General features: G+C 47.4%; 1 protein-coding gene across 1 annotated transcript in view; it reads right to left on the reverse strand.

Annotated features, from left to right (window-relative positions):
• Positions 1-21525, reverse strand: part of GCA (grancalcin) — a 43024-nt gene extending 21499 nt beyond the window's left edge. The window contains exons 1-3 of the mRNA XM_044303096.1: positions 21368-21525; positions 6375-6512; positions 2810-2879 (exon numbers count right to left, since the gene is read on the reverse strand). Coding sequence (XP_044159031.1) covers positions 2810-2879; positions 6375-6512; positions 21368-21391 — 232 coding nt within the window. The 5' untranslated portion in view covers positions 21392-21525. The remainder of the gene's footprint in view (positions 1-2809; positions 2880-6374; positions 6513-21367) is intronic.
• Between the last annotated feature and the right edge of the window lie 408 nt (positions 21526-21933).

Genomic DNA, 21933 nt, shown 5'->3' on the forward strand with positions numbered 1-21933 from the left:
ACAAACCTGCAAATAGTCACATCAAAAAAAAAAAAAAAAAAAGCAAAAGCTGCGAGGAGGCAACAACACTATCTGGAGAACTGCAGCCTGTTCAAGCAGCTGACAGACGGGGTTGTCGGACCCCCACCAATCAGATAATGATGACCTGTCCTCAACATAGGTCATCAGTAGGGATGAGCAAATCGACTTTGAATACTTCATCTGAAGTCGATTCACATAAAACTTAGTTGTAATACTCTACGGAGCGGGAGGTACCACTTGGAACTGAACCAGAGTTCAGTACTAAGGTTTTTTACAGCAATAAATCAAAAAGTTTTACATAAAGTCTCGCAACACTTTGCAAAGTAATAACTTCGGCTCATCGCAGCCAATACATTCTAATACTGTACAGCATTACAACAAAGTTTTATGCCAACCGAGTTTGGATGCTTCATCCGAACTCGATTCACTCATCCCTAGTAATCAGTATTAAACCAGTTTAAAACTCCTGGCAAAGACAAGACACAAAGTTATAGATCTCTAAAAAGGTGCTACGAAAGGTTATCTGCATGTCATAGTCAATGATTACCAGCAATCAGAGATACTGCCCTGAGCAAGCTAATATAATCACACCTCCACCGCAGAGAGATAAGCACAGGGATATTCCAGGGTTACATTAAAGGGGTTTGCCAGGATTTTAATATTGATGACTTATCCTCAGTATAGGTCATCAATATTAGATCGGCAGGGGGGGGGGGGGGGGGGGGGGCCCCGACAACCGGGACCCCACGCCGATCAGCTGGATGTAGGGAAGGCCGCGCTCCGTGCAATTGTTTACCTGCTTGCCGTAGACAGCGCAGTGGCGAGCAGGTGCAATTACAAGCCTTCCTATTCGCTTCTATTGGACGGCTCCTTCCTATACACTTGAATACTACAGAGTCGTGTAGTAAATTAATGGGACGGCTTGTAATTACGCCTGCTGACCGCTGCGATGTCGACGGCAAGCAGGTAAACAAGCAAGTAGGGTTGTAGTGGGTATCGAATTATCAATACTTTTGTACGCGGCTGGTGCCGGTGGCAGAATCACATAGCCAGTACCAGACCTCTGACAGGGCACTGCGATCCACGGCAGTTAACCCCTCAGGTGCAGCGGTTAACTGCCACGGACAGCACCGCCCTGTCATACAGGTCGGGTGACGGCTATGTGATTCTGCCGCCGGCACCCGCCTCCTGTATTTGTATTAAAAGGTTATGTATCTTCATTGGTGGCGCAGTGCGACCCCCCAGTATTAAAGTCATTGGTTGCAGTGGCCACAGGGTCCCTTCCCCTCCTCCTCATTGGTGGCAGCTTCTGATCGGAGCCCCAGCAGTGTAATCCTGAGGCTCCGATCGGTTACCATGGCAGCTAGGACGCTACTGAAGCCCTGGCTGCCATGGTAGTCTCCCTGCTGCTGTGTGTACTATGGACAGGGAAGAAGGGAGAGCGTGAAGTCCTATTCACCCTAATAGAGCTTTATTAGGGTGAAAAGGACAAAGGATGAAAAGATCCCAGGTTCTAGCCCCTAAGGGGGCTAATAATTATTAAATAAAAAGTAAAAAATAAATAAAATAAAAACAAAACAAAGCCCAAAATATTACATTTAAATCACCCCTTTCCCAATTTTATATATAAACAATATATTACATAGACACGCCCATAAAAGTGCAAACTATTAAAATATAAAAAAAATATCTGTGGTGAACGCCATTTTTTAGTCACCTTGTCCCCCCAAAAAAATAGGATCAGACTGTTTGATTATCGGCCGGACGTTCCATAAAATGCTTTTTTGGAGTTTTATTTTTTTCGTGTGGTATTGAATGGTATCAAGTATCTTTTTTATGGTATCGGAAATCGAATGAAAATTTTGGTATTGCAACAACCATACAAACAAGGGACGGCTGCGGCAGCATGGAGTGCGGCCTTCCCTTCATCCAGCTGATCGGCGGGTGTCCCGGTTGTCGGACCCCCGCCAATCTGATACTAATGACCTATCCGGAGAGTAAGTTGTCAATATTAAAATCCCTGAAAACCCCCAAAAAGGATATATGCAGAAAACCCATCTACTTTATTTTTATTTTTTAAATGCATAGCATAATGGCCTATAGGGTAATGTGATAAACATGTTGACAGTAGCGCCTCTTCGATCCACTCAGTTTAACATATACAAATCTATACACCCCCCCCCCCCCCCCATCAAAGCTCATTAGAAAGACATCTGGCTCGCACAGATAACACTGGAGCACTACCAGATGTTGCACACCAGGGGTCAGCAACCTCCGGCACTCCAGCTGCGGTGAAACTACAACTCCCAGCATGCTCCATTCACTTCTATGAGTTTTGAGAACAGTCAGGCAGATGTGCATGCTTGGCGTTGTAGTTTCACCACAGCCGGAGAGCTGAAGGTTGCCGATCCCTGTTTTCATCCTAACCGCTTTCACAGTGACATCACCAAGAACATTATTCCCTACGCTAAGGCCTCGTGCACACGGTCATATTGCGGCTAAGCTTTGTGTGGAGCCATTATACGTGATCCACATGGCACCTGACGGAGCGCTGTACTCGGGCATGTGGAGGTTCGTAAAGCTCATTGGCACAGAGCTGTATGATGCCACATATGCTGCCACACAGCCTCCATGTTGTGTGCATGAGGGCTTACCCAACATGAGTTTTATCCACAGCTTTCTTGGTAGTGGGTGCAGGATCTATTTAACCCTCACACACCACACATCTAAGAACGATGTTCCATGTAAAACCGCCGTACTGACAGTAACCAGGGTATAATGGACTTACGGGAATAGGTGCCACTAACTCCAGCCTGGGTTAAACATCTCTGCAGTTCTTCAGCGTCAATTTCACCATCCTACAGAAGAGCATTTAGTTAAAAACACACCCAAAAGTGATTACAGGCAAGAAAGCATTCATCTAGAACTGAAGCATTGTAAAAGTTCATTTTCAATTTGTAGCAGTTGCAGAAAGACTTAGGGTACTTTCACACTAGCGTTTTTTTTTTCCGGTATTGAGTTCTGTCCTAGGGGCTCAATACCGGAAAAAAACTGCTCAGTTTTATCCTAATGCATTCTGAATGGAGAGCATTCCGTTCAGGATGAATCAGTTCAGTCCCTCTTACGTTTTTTTTTTTGGACGGAGAAAATACTGCAGTTTTATCTCCGGCTAAAAAATACTGAACACTTGCCGGAATGCCAGCATTAATTTACATTGAAGTGCATTAATGCAGGATCCGGCTCTAAGTGTACCGGCAAACGGATCTGGTTTTCACGTCTGCGCAGACCTTTAAAAAAAAAACTATAATAATACCGGATCCGTTTTTCCGGATGACACTGGAGAGACGGATCTGGTGTTTTAATGCATTTCCATCTGAAAAATGCCATCAGTTTGCGTCCGTATTGCCAGATCCTCTGCCGCAGGTGTGAAAGTACCCTTAGACGGAAATTGTTAAACCAGATGCAAAATGTACATAACGGAGCACGACGGATGGTAAAGATACAAAATACGTTTTTTTTTTCCTGGCGTTTTCTGTTCTGCTGATGAATCAGAAGAATGGAAAACAGAACGGTGATATGGACCCGGTCTAATGTGTCTGGCAGCCTGCCGCCTCTCACCCGATCGCAGATGTCAGGAGAGATGAGCCCCTGCCAGGCATCTGGGAACCGCCTTCTCCCATCTTCCTCATCACAGCACATGCATACTTGGCTGCAAAACTGTTGACCAAAGGGGCGCTTGATCTACAGATAAGGTGTGGTTTGTGAGAGATGCATCAGCGCCCATACTGGTTTTTACAGAAACAAATACAGAATTGCTAAATTAAAGAGGTCTCTCTTAAAGGGACAGCACCTGGAATATCTTTAAAGGGGTTATCAGAGTTATTTTTTTTTCCATGTTCCTAACTAAGCAAAAATAACAGCTTTCCAATTAACTCACTATCTCCAGTGGCTGGTTCCTCAGGTTTCACTGAGGGTCACATGACCTGCGATGTCAGCTTCTCTCTCTGCTCTGATAAATGGCCACGCCCCCCTTCACTGCTCTCTCTCTCCTAAGATTCTTAACCCCTTCAGCTGCACAGACTGGCTAGCTGCAGCAGTGACAATTCTAGGCACAGTATCTGACAGACTAGAGAGCATTGCACAAGAAGGTAGGGGGGAGATCCCGTGTGTATTAGCAGTGTCATTATACAGCTGGGACTTGTAGTTCTACAATTACAAGTTGCTGTCGATTCTCCCAGCACTCATAGCAGCTCTTGTATCCACTCCCTTAGCAGTGCAGGGGGAGGGGCAGAGATTGTTTTAATTGCATGTAAACAAAGGGCCAGAAAAGAACCAGGGAAATTAGGAAATATATATATTTTTTGTTTTGTATAAAACTTGCTATCATATTTTCAGTGCTATATTTTTTTTCATAACTCGGACAACCCCTTTACATCCCTAAAAATCCTTTTACATGTCAAGCATTTATCAGGAACGCACCAGACGTGACCCAAGTTGGTGATCATACTTGCCTAATCCCTGGCACTGAGTCTCAACTCATTCGCTCCCTGGCCTTCACTACTTTGTTGATGCAGCTGCAGCCAAATCACTGGCCGCAGCAGTGATCTGCTTTCCTTGGGTCATGCGACCATTTCACATGGTGCAAGGGGAGCAGCGGCCAGTGAGGGACCATGAGTCGGGACCCAGTGCCGGGCATTAGGCAAGTATTACCATAACCAAATTGGGTCACACCAGTCATAGATCTGGAAAGGAGTGCATAACTCCTTTAAGTGACGGCCCTCAGGCCTTGTACTGGGCTAACAGGGTATCCGTTTTCCCTCTAGACTTCCTAGAAGATCTTATTTGTAAGACATGTACAGAACGAGCTCTGAGAAGTACAAGCATTTCCTCACACAGGATATGACATAACATTACACCATTCATCATTTACCCTTTATCAGAATTTCCATTGCAAACAGAAGAAAAGCAGATCTTCAGGCCTCTTGTGAAAGGCTACCATGAATGGTAGAAACAGGTCAGGTCCCCCTTAGCAGGAACTAAAACATACTGCATCAACGTCTCTATGATGAGGAGCGGAGAACTTTAGGGAACTACTGATGTAAAAACTCCCAATAATGAAGCCATCAGAACGGCTCCAAACCCGGAGCAGCTGAAAACTAAAAACTCTTGACGCCTCCCGCTAACCCACCAGAGGCCCGGCAACACTCAGACACTCCAGTATTAGGGCACGTGCACATCAGCATTATCTATTTCCATTCTTCTGTTCGGTTATAGGAGCAGAACAACAAAAATAACGGCATATGGCACACAACTGACAGGGATGGAGCTGAACTGATCCCCTTGACTATAATGGGGTCCATACTGGAGAAGGTTTGCCCTGTAGGCGAGACTTTTCTCTCCACTATTTCCGATCTGTGACGAAGGCCCCGAACAGAGCCTCTAACGCACATGTGAACATTCACCCTACCGTGGTGCCATTGTGCACTCATGGGCACGTTGGCACTAGGGTCGTGTGAATGTACCCTTAAAGGGAGCCTGTCAGCAAACCTAACAATGTAGAACTGCAGACAGCACTAGGTGGGGGCTGGGAAGAGGACACCTGTACCTTTGCAGAGCTTTTATTTTCAGGGGGTAGTGTGAATATGAACTTTTATTTTGCCCATTCTGCTCCTGAAAGTGCACTGCAGGCGGCGCTTCACTGTGAAGAGCTCCCTTCACCGAGTTGCATTAAGGCCCCTCCCCTTTGAGTGACAGCTGTAGCATCCAACCAGGAGACCACTAGAGTTGTCGCTCAGATGCAGCTCAAGGTAGACAGCACTTCACAGTAAAGCTTCGCCTCCAGGGCAGTTGAAGGACCAGAAACTGGAAGAATTAAAGCTCATATCCACACTACTCCTGATAATAAAAGCTCTGCAAGAAGGTATGTTTGCACTGTTCTCAGCTACTACCTAGTGTCGTTAGCAGTTCAGCATGGTCAAAAACTTCTGACAGAATCCTTTTAAAGGGAGATCTGTCAGCAGATTTGCACCTATGAATTTGCCTAACGTGTTGGAGGTGCTCTTAGTGGCTAAGGGCATCTGTGTTGGTCCCATGTGCCCACATTGCTGAGAAAGATTATTTTTTACTATATGCAAATGAGCCTCTAGGAGCAACGGGGGCATTGCCGTTACACTTAGAGGCTCTGCTCTCTCTGCAACTGCCGTGCCCTCTGCACTTTGTCAAGTCCAGGCAGCGAAAACGTCATCACGCCTGTCTGGCCTTGTCAATCAATTTGGAGGGGGCGTGACAGATGCAGAGAAAGCAGAGACTCTAGAAAAAACGCTGTAAGAGGACATGACATGTACAGATCTTACCTGTCCAGCCACTGCTGTGAAGTAGCTCCACATCGGATCGCTTGCAGCATACTGGGGTTGTCCATAGAAGCCGCCGTGTAGATTCGGTGCCATTGTCTGCCCTATCATTCCCATTTGTGGGTTCATGTTTCCATACGGCTGTAGAAAGGGGGAGCGGAGAGAAGATCAATCAAAAACGTATTTCATATGAGTCGTCCACACATCAGCAGACTACGACACCCTACTTTTATAGCAGGAGAACCCCTCTAATAACCTTTGCACCCAAGCTTCCTGGCAATGGAGTAGAAAGTGGAAGAAAAGGGCAAGTGACGATATACTGTCACGTGATAATATTCATCTGAAGATACCAGGATAGCTTACAGAATTCTATGTCAGTGGGAAAGCTGGGTGACAGCCAGTATTGCTGCCTGCAGAGCTCTCACAGCTTCCTAAACTCCTGAACGGCAAATCTGCTTAGTGAAGGAAAGGCATGAGGCAGAGGACGTGGCATTGAATGGTTACCCAGATTTGCCATTCAGGAGTGCCAGAAAGCTGGCAGATAATGGTCACAGCGGCCAGCATATTGGTCATTGTGGCGAAACCAACCTCGCCACGGTGTTTTGGAGGGGGCTGTTTGCCAGCCTCCTGCCCTGGGATTATGGTCCCTTAAGTTATTGGGTCTTAAGACACTTGGGACGGAGCCCTCTGTCCCTGGATTGCATCATTTGCCTTACTTGCTTGGATGAAGCACATGGTGAGAACAATAGATGGCGGCCATTTTAACTCACAGACACTGTTCTGACTTTTCAACACGGTGCTATCTTGCCTGTATTTGGTGCACAGAGACATCATTCAGTAGTTTGAAACTACCAAACAGGGGACACATTTATTAGTGACTATTTTCTGTATAACTTGTATATTTTCAGTGTAACTGTATCTTCCAAACTACTGAACGGATGTGGGTGAATTTTGGATATGTGGTTCACCCAGATCCCCCGGTTCCGAGGATATATTAGTTATGGGGTTATTGCATGTTTTGGGGTTTCTGTGATATGTTTTATAAAATGGAATTTATAAATTGTGTGGGTGCGTTTCTATTGTCCCATTGTGTGTTTAAATGGTGATGTCTGTCCTGTTGTCTCCACATGTGTATTGGCGACTTCCCTTTGTCCTGAGAGATAATTGGATTGCCCTCGGTTGTCTCCGGGACAGAGGCGGAAACCATGATGCATTGTGGGGATGTGTTGTATCTGTCCTGTATTTGCAAGAACTGTAATAAAAACCAGGCTGGGTGTGCCAGCACGTCAGACCACTGCTGGACCCTCAACACGGAGCCTTGTCTCGTTATTGGGGGGGGATTCCTTGTATGCTGTTGGAGACTGATTGCCAGGAGTGTAAGCTGATTGTATGCTTTTCCTGTTCGTCTGCTGGCAGCTATTCGCGAGTTTCCAGTTTGGAGTGCTATTTTGTATCCAGTTCGGGAGTTTGGTGTTCTGCAGTAGCTGTGCCTGTCTCTCAGAAAGGGGCATATCGCCTAAATGGATTTTAACCCCTTGTCTGCCGAAACGGTCCGTTACAGTCATCATCCAACTTTCTCAGAAACAGACAAAGAAGCGGCTTCATCTGTTTCAACAACCTGAGTTGTCACCGAGATCAGGCAGCAGGTGAAGTGCGGAAAATCATGGAAAAGCCCGATTTGCATAAAGATTTGCCTCCACCGACACTTCATACATCGATGGCCTCCAGTCCAGGCTCAAACCTTATGGGGGGTGGGAAGCGACAACCACTCAGTGCACACTTCCAATCTGGTTGTCGCTTTTCCCAGCTGTGGGGGGCCAGTAGATCATAGCGAGATTTTATGGGCAGAGAGGGCCAGCGAGAGGAGGAGAGCGCTCACTGGCCCTGTTGATCAAGTGGAGGAGGGGGTGCGTTTATAGTCCTAGGATGCTGCGGCTACCAGCAAGTAACTGCCCAAATTGCTGGTAGTGAAGTAATTTGCATATTATAAAAGTACGATTTTTACTGAAATTACAGCACAGAGACAGGTAACAGTGATATATATGGACTCATCTGACATTAGCAAATAGCTAATGTCCGATAATGAAAATGGCTAAATTGGGGGTGACCGAAGCCCTTTAAGTGCACGTACTGAATAATACCAGAATGGAACCAAAAGGTAATTACAGACATAGTTATGCAAACAATGTTTCCTTTCATCTTACTCTTCCCACTTTTCCAAAACCTCATCTTCCATATCCTCCTTCCCCTCTACCTTTCTAAAACTTAACATGGATAAAACAGAATTCATCATCTTTCAGGGATCGACAGATATAGATTTTTTAGGACCGATACCGATAATTTGTGAACTTTCAGGCCGATAGCCAATAATTTATACCGATATTCTAGGAATTTTCATTAAAAAAAATTATAATTCCTACACAAATCTGCAGAAAATTTATATGTTTGTTAACGTGTTTTTTTTTTTTTGTAAATTTTTGTGCACACAGCAGCATGGAGCTTACCATGGCAGCCAGGGCTTCAATAGCGTCCTGGCTGCCATGGTAACCGATCGGAGCCCCAGGATTACACTGAGCAGGGGAGAGGGGATCCTGTGGCCCCTGCCACCAATGACTAATACTGGGGGGGGGGGGGGGGGCGCACTGCGCCACCAATGTTTTTAATACTGGGGTGGGGGGGGTCGCACTGCGCCACCAATAAAGAGAAATCTCTCATTAATAACAGGAGGCGGGAGCTGGCTGCAGAATCACATAGCCGACTCCCGACCTCTATGAGCGGTAGCTGCGATCCGCGGCACCTGAGGGGTTAACTACCGCAGATCGCAGCTATTGCTCATGGGGCGGGAGCTGCAGAATCGCATAGCCGGCTCCCGCCCCCTGTATATGAATAAATGAGAGATTTATCTTCATTGGTGGCGCAGTGGCCACAGCCCCTCCCCTTCTCTTCCCTCCTCTCATTGGCGGCAGCACAGAGGGAGGGAGACGCTGCTTCCTTCTCCCCTGTGCTGCTGAGGGAGAACGGAGAGCGCCGAGAGCAGCGCGATCTGTGTTCCCAACAAGTTACCAGAATATCGGCAAAATAGATGCAGATACCGATAATGGTCAAAATACAGAATATCGGTAAAACCGTTTCCCCATCATCTTTCCCCCATTTTGCTCAACCCCCCGCCCCCCCCCAACAGACCTATCACAATCAATGGCTGCACACTCACCCCGGTCAACCAAGTCCGCTGCCTAAAACTACCAAAACCACCCAAATCAGGAAGCCACCTCTGACAAAAGGGGGCGTCCGCTCAGAGCAGGGAAGGTGGAACATGAAAATGACCAGCCAAAGTATAATACAGTGAACATTGATAGGAGAACATGGCAGAGTCGGTGGCAGCCTTCGCGCTGTCATTTTTAGACACCGGCCGGATCTCGAGAGAGAGAAGCTCTCTAGGGTCTTGCTGAGCAACAGGAACAGAAGGTGCACAATGACGATAATCTGCCAGTTCTGCAGGCTACCACCCGTAAGGAGGACCTGTCACAATCAGGACAGGGCCGATCAGGTGACCCCTTTTAGCCAATCAGGCTAGAGGGACACCCAATTTTACCCATGGTACACACAAGCTCAAGATCCTGTTTAGTTAAAGATGTCAATTCTGACTATGGTGTGCAACACAAGTACCAGATTCCAGGTGACAACCTTTAAAAGTGGATATTATAGTGTAGTGTAGAGTATAAATCAGTTTGTCAGTATGAACCATAAGTCCACCAATAAGAGTGCTTAGATATTACAATAAAACATGGGAGGACGTATACAAAGCCCCCTTGTTAAACATTAGTTCTTTTTTGCACTGGTTTCCTGGAAAAGAATAAAGCGCGACAAACTGGTGATGGGGGTGGGGTGGGGGGCTGGGGAAACAAGAACCAGAGACCTTAAATAGATGAGTTATCAGGAGCAGGTGCTGCGTGATGTGTGCAAGGCCCGAGCCTGCTGTTCACACCCTGGTAAGGGCCTATGCACACAGCAGCAGCATAGTTTATGCATATTTTCTTCCCCAAATTTAGGCGCAGATTCTACTGTTTTCCTCATCAAATCCACTCGCCTTTAATTCAGGTAAATGGAGTATATTTGATCGCACATTCACATGCGGCAGAAATAAAAGTACTAAAAAAAAAAAAAAAAATCTGCAAAGCTCATTTCATTAACTCCCATTCACTTGCACAGGAGCTATGGAAACACGCAGTAGTACAGCCCACTTGGCTGTTCCTGCAGTTCCAAACCACCTCTGGCCGCTAGATCCTTGAGATGGGAATACCCCTTTAAGGCTATGTTCCGTTAAGGAGATCCAGCTGCCTGATCCGGAGCAAATGCACGCAACTGTTTTGTCCGTCTGAAATCGGCATTTAGGCCTCATTCACCTGGACTGCTGTTCTGAGTGCATAAGCGCCGCTGTACAGTAATACACTCGTATAGATCATATGAGTATTACTGTACAGCGGCACAAAGCGCACGGCATCATAGCAACCAATGACGCCGTGCGCTTGTGCACTCAGCACAGTCTGTGAAAATGTGAGAGAATGAGGCCTTATGCTGGGAAGTGGACGGATCACCGCTAGCCTCACTGCACTCAATGGGGATCCGGCGGTGAAGTACAGGATCCGGCAGGCTGCTCTGTGCCAGAACAGCCTGCCGGATCTCCAAGCGGGAATGTGAATGTGGCCCAACACCGCAGTCTTGAGGGAACGGCCAGGTTCTACATCAGGCATCTTCAAACTGCGGCCCTCCAGCTGTTGCAAAACTACAACTCCGAGCATGCCCGAACAGCCTACAGGTATCAGCCTACAGCAGGGCATTGTGGGAGTTGTAGTTTTACAACAGCTGGAGGGCCGCAGTTTGAGGATGCCTGTTCCTACATACACGTGTTCCAGTAATAATGTCCTGTGACATCACTCATCCTATGGTCTATTTGTGAATGGGGATGAGCTGCAATACCAAGTACAGCCACTATACAACGTATAGCGATGTGAGGAGGCGGCAACCTCTTCAAACACCTGATCGGCAGGGGGCGGGCGGAGGATGGGGGAACTGTTAGTCAGACCACTAAAGATCAGATATTGATGGCCTACCCTGAACAGACAACAAGAAAACCCCTTTAAAGGGAGTCTTTCACCTAATCTGAGCGTTTTAGACCGCTCAGATCAGGTTATAGACTCTTTAACCCTCATTACGATCATACCTTTCTCTTATGTGTCCCTCGCCCAGATAATGAAAATAACACTTTTTAAACTTATGCAAATTACCTTCTGAAGGTGCCCAGGGGCGGCTTTACTGGGCGATGTGCCCAGAAAAACACACCTCCAGCCGGCGGATGTCACGAGCGGCACCAGGAGGACGGCGGGCTGGGAACTGGCCCGCACCTGCGCACTGCTCTGCCCATTATGGGCAGATGAACAGCTTTTCATATTGCGCATGCGCCGGGCAACTAAAGACAGCCGGCCGGCGCATGCGCAATATGAAAGGATGTTCCTGTAAGTTACCTTTCAGGAGTCAAGGAGGTGGAGCCACTCGGGAATGAGTCACGGTGGCCATGGCCAAAACCCACCCAATTTGGCTTAATCGATGCCCCAGCAGTCACATGGGGTATATGGTCACCTCATTTCTGCAGCCAAGCAGGAAACAAAAGCCATGGGGAGGACCAGATATTGTAAAATGCTGCCGTATGAAAACCCACTGCGGAAAATCCCAAGTCTCTGCACTCATTGGGTAACTGTCAGCTGAACAATAATTTGTTGGGCAGCCATTACGGTCGAGCATAACACCTCTGGTACAGTCCTTCTCCTACATACATTGGGCCCCTAATAGGGTACCCCTTATTAAAGGTATCAGCACAAAGACCCCCCCACCGATCTCATAACTTCTAACACTTCAAAAGTCTTATGAAAGATAAGTTACTCTTAAAAACGGGTCGTCTCACTTCAGCAAATGGCATTTATCATGCACAGAAAGCTAATACAAGGAACTTACTGTAGCCGGCCAGCTAGGACCTGTGATAGGTTGCTAGCATAGCTTATATACACTCACCTAAAGAATTATTAGCTACACCGGTTCTATTTCTCATTAATGCGATTATCTAGTCAACCAATCACATGGCAGTTGCTTCAATGCATGTAGGGTTGTGGTCCTGGTCAATACAATCTCCTGAACTCCAAACTGAATGTCAGAATGGGAAAGAAAGGTGATTTTAGCAATTTTGAGCGTGGCATGGTTGTTGGTGCCAGACGGGCCGGTCTGAGTATTTCACAATCTGCTCAGTTACTGGGATTTTCACGCACAACCATTTCTAGGGTTTCCAAAGAATGGTGTGAAAAGGGAAAAACATCCAGTATGCGGCAGTCCTGTGGGCGAAAATGCCTTGTTGATGCTAGAGGTCAGAGGAGAATGGGCCGACTGATTCAAGCTGATAGAAGAGCAACGTTGACTGAAATAACCACTCGTTACAACCGAGGTATGCAGCAAAGCATTTGTGAAGCCACAACACGCACAACCTTGAGGCGGATGGGCCACAACAGCAGAAGACCCCACCGCGTACCACTCATCTCCACTACAAATAGGAAAAAGAGGCTACAATTTGCACGAGCTCACCAAAATTGGACTGTTGAAGACTGGAAAAATGTTGCCTGGTCTGATGAGTCTCGATTTCTGTTGAGACGTTCAAATGGTAGAGTCCGAATTTGGTGTAAACAGAATGAGAACATGTATCCATCATGCCTTGTTACAGGCTGGTGGTAGTGGTGTAATGGTGCAGGCTGGTGGTGGTGGTGTAATGGTGTGGGGGATGTTTTCTGGGCACACTTTAGGTCCTTTAGTGCCAATTGGCCATCGTTTAAATGCCACGGGCTACCTGAGCATTGTTTCTGACCATGTCCATCCCTTCATGACCACCATGTACCCATACTCTGATGGCTACTTCCAGCAGGATAATGCACCATGTCACAAAGCTCGAATCATTTCAAATTGGTTTCTTGAACATGACAATGAGTTCACTGTACTAAAATGGCCCCACAGTCACCAGATCTCAACCCAATAGAGCATCTTTGGGATGTGGTGGAACGGGAGCTTCGTGCCCTGGATGTGCATCCCTTAAATCTCCATCAACTGCAAGATGCTATCCTATCAATATGGGCCAACATTTCTAAAGAATGCTATCAGCACCTTGTTGAATCAATGCCACATAGAATTAAGGCAGTTCTGAAGGCAAAAGGGGGTCCAACACCGTATTAGTATGGTGTTCCTAATAATTCTTTAGGTGCGTGTATGTATACAGCTAAGGCTACTTTCACACTTGCGTTCAGAGCGGATACGTCTGGGGTCTGCCCAGACGGATCCGCTCATATAATGCAGACGATGGGATCCGTTCAGAACGGATTAGTCTGCATTATATTTTAGAAAAAAATCTAAGTGTGAAAGTAGCTCAGACGGATCTGTCCAGACTTTACATTAAAAGTCAATGGGGGACGGGTCCGTTTAAAAATTGAGCCATATTCTGTCAACTTCAAACGGATCCGTTCCCATTGACTTACATTGTAAGTCTGGACGGATCTGTTTGCCTCCGCATGGCCAGGCGGACACCCGAACGCTGCAAGCAGCGTTCAGGTGTCCGCCTGCTGAGCGGAGGACAAACGCTGCCATACTGATGCATTCTGAGCGGATCCGCATCCACTCAGAATGCATTAGGGCAGTACGGATGCGTTCGGGGCGGCTTGTGAGAGCCTTTAAACGGAACTCACAAGCGGAGCCCCAAACGCTAAATGTGAAAGTAGCCTAAACCTGCTAATAGCCTTAATACAGTTTCCTATGTTTATGTGTTAAAAGAGAAAAGCAGAGTTATTTTATATTCAGTTTTTGAAGTGAATGGTTCCACTATGGTCCGCAAAAAAAAAAAAAAAAAAAAAAAAACACACCCCAAAAAAAACACAGAACGGACACGGAAACAAAATACGTTTGTGTGCATGAGCCCTTAGGAAGAGACCGAAGCATTCTTAAAGAGTCAGCCTCTGACAGCTGATTGTCGGGGGTCCCAGGTGTCAGACCCCGCCAATATAAATCCGTAACCGCTAGGTTCAAACTTAGTCACGAGACAACTACAGTCTGAATAAGCTAGAATCTGATGGACACGATGCTAGGGAGGCTTGTCCCCATCCACCGTTGGCAGAATTTCCCACCCCCCCGATGCCTTCAGCCACAAATGGGGAGAAGCAGCGGCAGCCGTGTGGAGACCAGGAGCAACGCAGGTGCCGGGAACAAAGGCAAGTATATTGTCTGTGAGGGGCCCAGGTATATTTGAGGGGGCATTTCAGGGGTCGGATACCCCCTTTAATGGCCGCTTTACACACACTGCCAGTGTCAAACACTCAACAGGCAATCACAATTCAGAGAAGTCAGCTCCAAGACGTCCGACCACTGAGTGAGAACACTGGTGTAAAGGGAGAAGTGGACGCTTGTCAGGTAGTGGTGGTGGATTCGGATTATATAAAAAGGTCTTGTATTTATTATCCTGTGAACCAAGCCAATTACATTTCACCCTCCAGGAATTAGTGATACCCCTGAGGACTAATAGGCGCCTAATGTGCTCAGCTCTGACCAAAGTGATCCGTGCAATTAAAGCTTTTACACAAACCATTAATAAAACACACCCAGATAGAAATGCCAGTCATGGCCGGGCTTCCAACTGGCATTTCTCAGCAGCAAGGGTCTCCCAGGAACGTCTTCTCCAGATTACACCACTCCTTTGTCCTGCCCGGTCACCAGATTTATGGTTCATTGATCATTTATGGGACCAGCCTGGACGCCAGCTTCAGTGACTTATCAGTGTCCAGGACCTGTATCCAGGCCGGAGGCCGTATCTCATCCTGTATCCAGGCTACAGACACCATACAGGTTCCTACAGCCTCCTTTCAATTGTAATCTTCTCCTATTGTAATCCCTTCCATATATCACGATTACCTTCACACATAGAAAGTTTAATTCCAACAACTTCTTCTTGGTGCTGGATCCTCCCCTACGCTCATGACAGCAGCCTTGAGAGAGCAGGACAGGAAACAGGAACTTTCGTGGAGAGCTCAAAGAGGGGCTCTGCCCCTGTAGCACCAGTTCCTGTTTCCTGTCCTATGTATAGGACCTATAGTGGAGAGCTAAAGATTAGGCTGCAGGAACCCCGCATGTGTTCCAGGTTAAGGGGTTACCTGGTGCGGCGAAGACTCTCTACTAGGTTGTCAAGCCCCCAGCGTGCAAACTAAATCCATCTGCCTGGCATACTACAGCTATCAGGATGATGGGAGTTGTAGTGCACTCGGGGGACATGAGTTTGACATATGTCAGAGCCGGCTGCTATCTGGGGCCATCTTCAGCTCGTCAGTCGGGGGGTTCTGGGCATCCGGTGTATGGAGTTGCCGGCACTCCGGACCCACTAGGCCCTGGTGTTTTGGGAGATCCAGGGCCTAGTGTTTCTTCCTCCTGTCCTCTAGTAGCTTACACTACACCCAAGCCAAATCCAAACTTCTGCGAAGTAGTCCGGGTTTGGGCACCAAACATGCCAATTTTTATCACGCGTGTGCAAAACGCATTAAAACGCTTTGCACTCGCGGGGAAAAAAAATAAAATAACAAAAAGTTAAAAAATTAAAATCGCACATTTCCAGCAATGCACCCGCAACGCCCGTGTGAACCCAGCATTAGAGTACAGGTCTCTGCGCTGAGTGCCTTTTTTGATTTCCCCATTGCCAATCATCCTTGGATTAGGAGATTCTTTAAAGCAGTAAGTAGAATTAAACCTGTAATTAGGTCTTCTGTTCCCCCGTGGGATCTGAATCTAGGTTGTCTAGGTAGGATGATGGCGCCTCCTTTTGAACCGCTAAACGATTTATTAAAACATTATCTTTAAAACTGCTTTTTTGGTGGCCATCACCTCAACTAGGAGAGTGGGATGAGATTTCTGCCTTTTCAACCTCTCCTCCCTATACTAACATCCTGGGGGACAGAGTGCTCATTAAACCGGACCCATCTTTTTTCCCAAAGTGGTCTCTCTTTTTCATAGGTCCCAAGATATTGTTCTCCCATCTTTGTGTCAATCTCCTAAGAATGAGAGGAAAGGAGGCTCCATTGTCTAGACGTTAAAAGAAGCCTGTCTCATTATCCGAATGTCACCAGTCAGTGGAGGAAATCCTCTAAGCTTATTGTGCAGTTTGGGGGGGGGGATAAGGGTAATAAGGTTTAATCTAGAACCCTAGCCAGATGGATAGTAGGGGCTATCGTTTTGGCCTATTCCTCAGCAGGCGAAAGTCCCCCCTTGGGTTTCGGTGCTCATTCAAACAGATTAATTTCTACTTCATGGGCAGAAAGGGCCAATGCATCTTTAGAGCAAATTTGTAGGGCAGCTACATGGAAGTCGCCATGCATTTTTTTTTGTAACCACAAGTTAGATTTAGATTCTAATGATAGTCTACCCTTCGAAAGGAAAGTGTTACAAGCTGTAGTCGTCTTTGTCGTCCCCCCAAAGCTAGTTCTAGTCGTCTCTCAAGGGTGCGGTCATGGGAGTAGGGGATTCAGGATTACTTACCGGTAATCGCTTTTCCATGAGCCCATGACAGCACCCAGGATTTATTCCCACCCAATGTTTCACTTTCACATGCATTAAATACGGTACTTATGTAAATAAAATAAAAAATGTATATAAATGAAAGGTGCAAAGTCCCTTCCCCCCCAAAAAAAAGTGTGTTTAGGACAAGTTCTCGTAATTAACTGGTGCTACAGGGGCAGAGTCCCTCCTTAAGAGCTCTCCACGAAAGTTCCTGTTTCCTGTCCTAGATGGAGACGGTCTCTCTCAAGGCTGCTGTCATGGGCTCATGAAAAACAGATTACCGGTGAGTAATCCTGAATTTTTATTAAAATGGACCCACTGGTTTATTCATCTTAGGCTGGGTTCACACCTGAGCGTTTTACAGCGCGTTCCTACACGCTGTAAAACACTCAACAAGGAGAAACCAATGATTCCCTATGGGAATGGTTCTCACCTGGGCGTTTTATAGCGCGTACGATCGCGCTGTAAAACGCCCGACGCCCCAAGAAGTACATGAGCTTCTTTGGGGCGTCTTGTCGCGCGTTCCCGTACATAGACTTTCGGGAACGCGCAACAATGGGCGTTCGCCTGTCTCTGTATGCGCGATTGCAAACGCCGGTACAATCGCGCATACAGAGCGCTCCTTTCAGAACGCTCAGGTGTGAACCCAGGGTTAGATCCCACAGCAGATCCATCCTACTTTTGCGCTAAGATCCAAAACCTAAAGAACAACGAAGCACAGCGCTCAGAAGAGCTTTGGGACACTGAGGAAGCTTTATTAAGCCCCACTCCCCCGCACCAGAAAGTCACAAATTGTTTAATAGGCCCTATTTTATGCAACAATTTAAAACTATAATAAAAAGGTGTCCGAGACCCGCACATCCCGACTCATTTAAAATCACTGAAATCTATGCCAGCCTGGCGGGGGGGGGGGGGGGGGTTTAAAGCGGCAGTGCTGCATCGGAAGAGGAGTTAAAGGGTTTTTCTATTATTTCAACAACACCCTTGCAGTTAGCCTGTAATCAACATAACTTGGAAACCTCCTATTCTTCGAGACCAGGAACCCCTTTTCATATTGCCAGGCAGGATGCACACGGCACCACAGCCAGCCGTGTAGAAGGCACGTCATACCTCCGGTCCAGCAGGGACTGGTAGCGGAGGAGAAGGGAGCTTGGAGCACCGGTAACAGTTTTATTTTTTTGTTTAACCCTGCCATGCATCCTTTTAAGAGGTTGCAAATTTTCTCAATGCATTGATCAGTTGACATCATCCGACGACGGAACTGCCCGCCGGATCACACTGCTGCAAGTGTGAAAGTAGCTGAAGATTATTGGGCAGTCTCTCTGCCTACAAGATATCATCACAGATGCTTTGTTTACTTTTGCAGTTCTCAAAACTGAATTTGACTCAGCAGAGATCACAGGCCTCTTCACAGCAAAAATGTTATAACATGAACAGAGTTGAGAAAAAGACCTTAATCCTAACTGCTACAAACCTATGAATGCAAAATCAACCTAATCAAACTAATATGAAAAGTTGTTATTCTAAAAATCTTCATCTACTTGCATATTATAAGTTATACCAGCAAGAATTAGTCTTTATGTAGAAAACTATGATTTAAATCAAATCCACCCTGATTCCTACAGAGATTAATCTGAAAATCACATTAAACTGTATTCAGGACAATAACCTCTGACAAGTGAGCTCTTTACCCAACTGCTCTGAAGTAACTTGTCCTCCTGTGTGATTAGGACAGGTTCTGTGTGTACTGGGTCCACATCCGATCTGCAAAAAGCGCGGTAGTGTGCATCAGGCCTTAAAGTGAATCTTTTAGCTCTAAAACAGCCTCCAAACTAGAGTAAGGGCCCAATCATATGACAGCTTTTTTCCCAGTGGAATTTGGCACCCGCCAGCGGCCGCGTCCTTTCTGCCTCCGATGCTCCTCAGTGCGAGTCCTTTCTGCCTCCGATGCTCCTCAGTGCGAGGCTGCGCTGAGGATCGCAGAGCGGTCTAGTGGCTGAAATGTATGGGAGGCAGAACGTTCACGGCTTCTAGCAAGTTTTCAGCTCCAAAATTCTGCCGTCGTGTGAACAAGCCCTAAGCGAAGAATAGTGCAAGTGGTGCCGAGTACGGTTATGTACGGTAATTTTTATCTTCATACTCTGACGCAGTGCTCCCACAAATCAGCAGTAAAATCCTTCAGTCCTCTGCATTATGTCTGAGACCTCAGGAGTCCTCTCGATCTCGATGCATTTTACTGCTGGTTTGTGGGAGCACAGCGTCATAATGCAAGTGACTATGAAGATAAAAACTACCGTAATTAAAATAAAAATATCTATATCTATATCCATATACACACACACACACACACCCCAACACCACTCACACCTGGGGTAGGCAACCTCCGGCACTCCAGCATGCATACTTGCTCTGCTCTTTGAAGAAATCTCATAGAAATGAATAGAGCATGCTGGGAATTGTAGTTTCACAACAGCTGGAGTGCCGGAGGTTGCGGGTCCCCGATTTACACTATTCACCACCAAGGCCAATATTAGGCCTCTTGCACACAACCGTATGGCTTTTTGTGGAACGGAACAGCTGGCCCCTAATAGAACTGTACTACTATCCTTGTCTCATGTGGACAATAATAGGACATGTTCTATCTTTGAACAGAAACGCAAGACATACGGTGTACCTTCCGTTTTTTTGCGGATCCATTGAAACGAATTGTTTCGTATACGGTCCGTATATGGAACGCAAAAAACAGTACGTAAAGAGAAAAGAAAAAAATGATGCCCAATTACACAGACAGATCTTTTGTTATACACACCAACTATTGGTCAGATAATCTGTTGGTGTAATACAGGCCTTACTCTAGTTGGGGGGGGGGGTTGCCTGGGATCAGCTCAGAACCCAGACAACCCCTTTAATGGGTGACCATGTCAGACATGCCTGCACCAGCATCTCCAGAATGGAAGCCCCTCTTTACAGCAGCTCCAGCCACTACAGAAGCCCCCTCATGGGTCAAATACCCAAATACACATTACTAAAGTTGAGACTACACCGCCTCTGCCGCTATCTGGCAGTAGCCTCTGCCCGATGGAGATCCAATAAGAGCTGCACAATTCCTCTGGTGGGTGGCGACACCGAACACCGTCGGTACGTTACAGTCTGGGGCCCTTATAGACTGGCTATAGAGCCTCCAGGTAAGAAAGGAAAAACGTCTGTGAAACTGGTTACAATATCGGCTTTCCTTCCTGCGACGGGAACGTGTACGAGCAGCCCCCGGCATTCCTGATGTATCCATCCGTCAAGTTGGAAGAGAAGCAAAAACGGGTATCAGGACAGAGACGAGCGGCTGGTAATGGAGACAACTGGCTGAGAGCAGAAATCTGCCGCCATGGTTATCCACCATGTACAGCAGCGATCGGCAACCTTCCGCGCTCCAGCTGCTGTGAAACTACAACTCCCAGCATGCCCAATTACTTGGCTGTTCTTGTAACTCCATAGAGGTGAAAGGAGGATTCTGGGAGTTGTAGTTTCAGAACAGCTGGGTCGTCGGATCCCTGGTGTACGGAAATCACACAGGATGGGTGTAGAACATCGCGGGCACCAGTCCACTCCGCTGGCACAGGTTATGGCAGTCACTGAGGCGTTCGGCTGGTATCTCAGAAATCAGCGGATAACACCTACAGTACCCACGGGCCAGGCGGTATCTCTAAAGCTGGCAAAGATTTCAGACAGGCGTTCGCTGAACCCAACCCCCTGCGCACACGCATGATCAGCCGAGCATGCGCGTGTTCTGAACGGGGAGAAAGTCACTGACGGAAACCTCTAGCGGCCACCCATCTCCCCAAGTCGGCCATGTTCAGCTATGAACGCCTTCTCCCTAATGTCAGGGGACCCCCATACACGTCAGATGGGCAGCTGGTCGCGCCAAAACTTAGTACGTTCGGCCAGATTTAAACCAGTGGGGGTCAGTCGGCCAGCATGGAAGACACCGGTTCCCAACACAGCCGCAGAGGAGTGTTCAGGTACATACACACCTAGCGGTTGCAGGTTTTGTCGCACGGCTATGTTTAATAATCCCCATATGTGACTATACATTCCCTGCCCCATACACCATGTGGGGTGAGCCCTGGGGGGGGGGGATACATGTTGGAGGTTGGAATACCTCTTTAAGGGGATGATGGGGGCCCTTTGGTTGGCGGGCATGTCCTGGCCTGCCCTATTATGGGGGTATGTGATAAACGTGCCCCATGTGTGTAAGGTACGGACGTACTGCACGCACACAGATACCGCCCGACCACAATGCGCCTCCTCCGGGGATGGAGGACGCCAGTAGGGGCGCACTACACCATGTGGGCACACAGCTCCCCCCTGGGAGAGCCACTTACCCCTCCGTATCCAGGATACGCCATTCTCCGGCTGCAGGCGGACGATCCGGGGCCGTTATAATTCGGTTTGTACGGAGAGTAGCGCCGAGCTGCACTTACTACGTGTTATCTCCAATCTGGGAAGTGCAAGGAATGTACCACAAGCAGCCTTCTGTCAAAGCTCGTCTCTGATTGGTCAGCCTCCTCCCCTGGGTGTGGCCCGGCCTTCTCTGATTGGCTAACTGCCTCCCTTAAGGCGTAAGCTCTAGATTTTCCCTAGCGTATCGCTCCGCCCATCTCCCCTGTGACGTCATTTCTCGCCGCGCTCTCCCTCCCCCTTCCTTCTCTCCGCTCTTAGCATCTTCCTACCGGCGTAAACCGGTCCTGCAGCTGCCGCTCTGCCATTGGTCGGCGGCAGGGGTCACGTGGCGCCTGCGATCGCAAATATGTCTGTGAAGTGCTGGTAGTTTTGACTGACGTGGAGTGCGATTACTGAGTGCAGGGCGTGTGCGGGGAGGGGGCGCCGTGTGTTTGTCGGGGTTTAGGTCACTTTGTATTACAATATAAATAATAATGTTTATATGTAT

This window comes from Bufo gargarizans, chromosome 8, assembly GCF_014858855.1.
Source record: "Bufo gargarizans isolate SCDJY-AF-19 chromosome 8, ASM1485885v1, whole genome shotgun sequence".
Classification (NCBI taxonomy): Eukaryota; Metazoa; Chordata; class Amphibia; order Anura; family Bufonidae; genus Bufo; species Bufo gargarizans.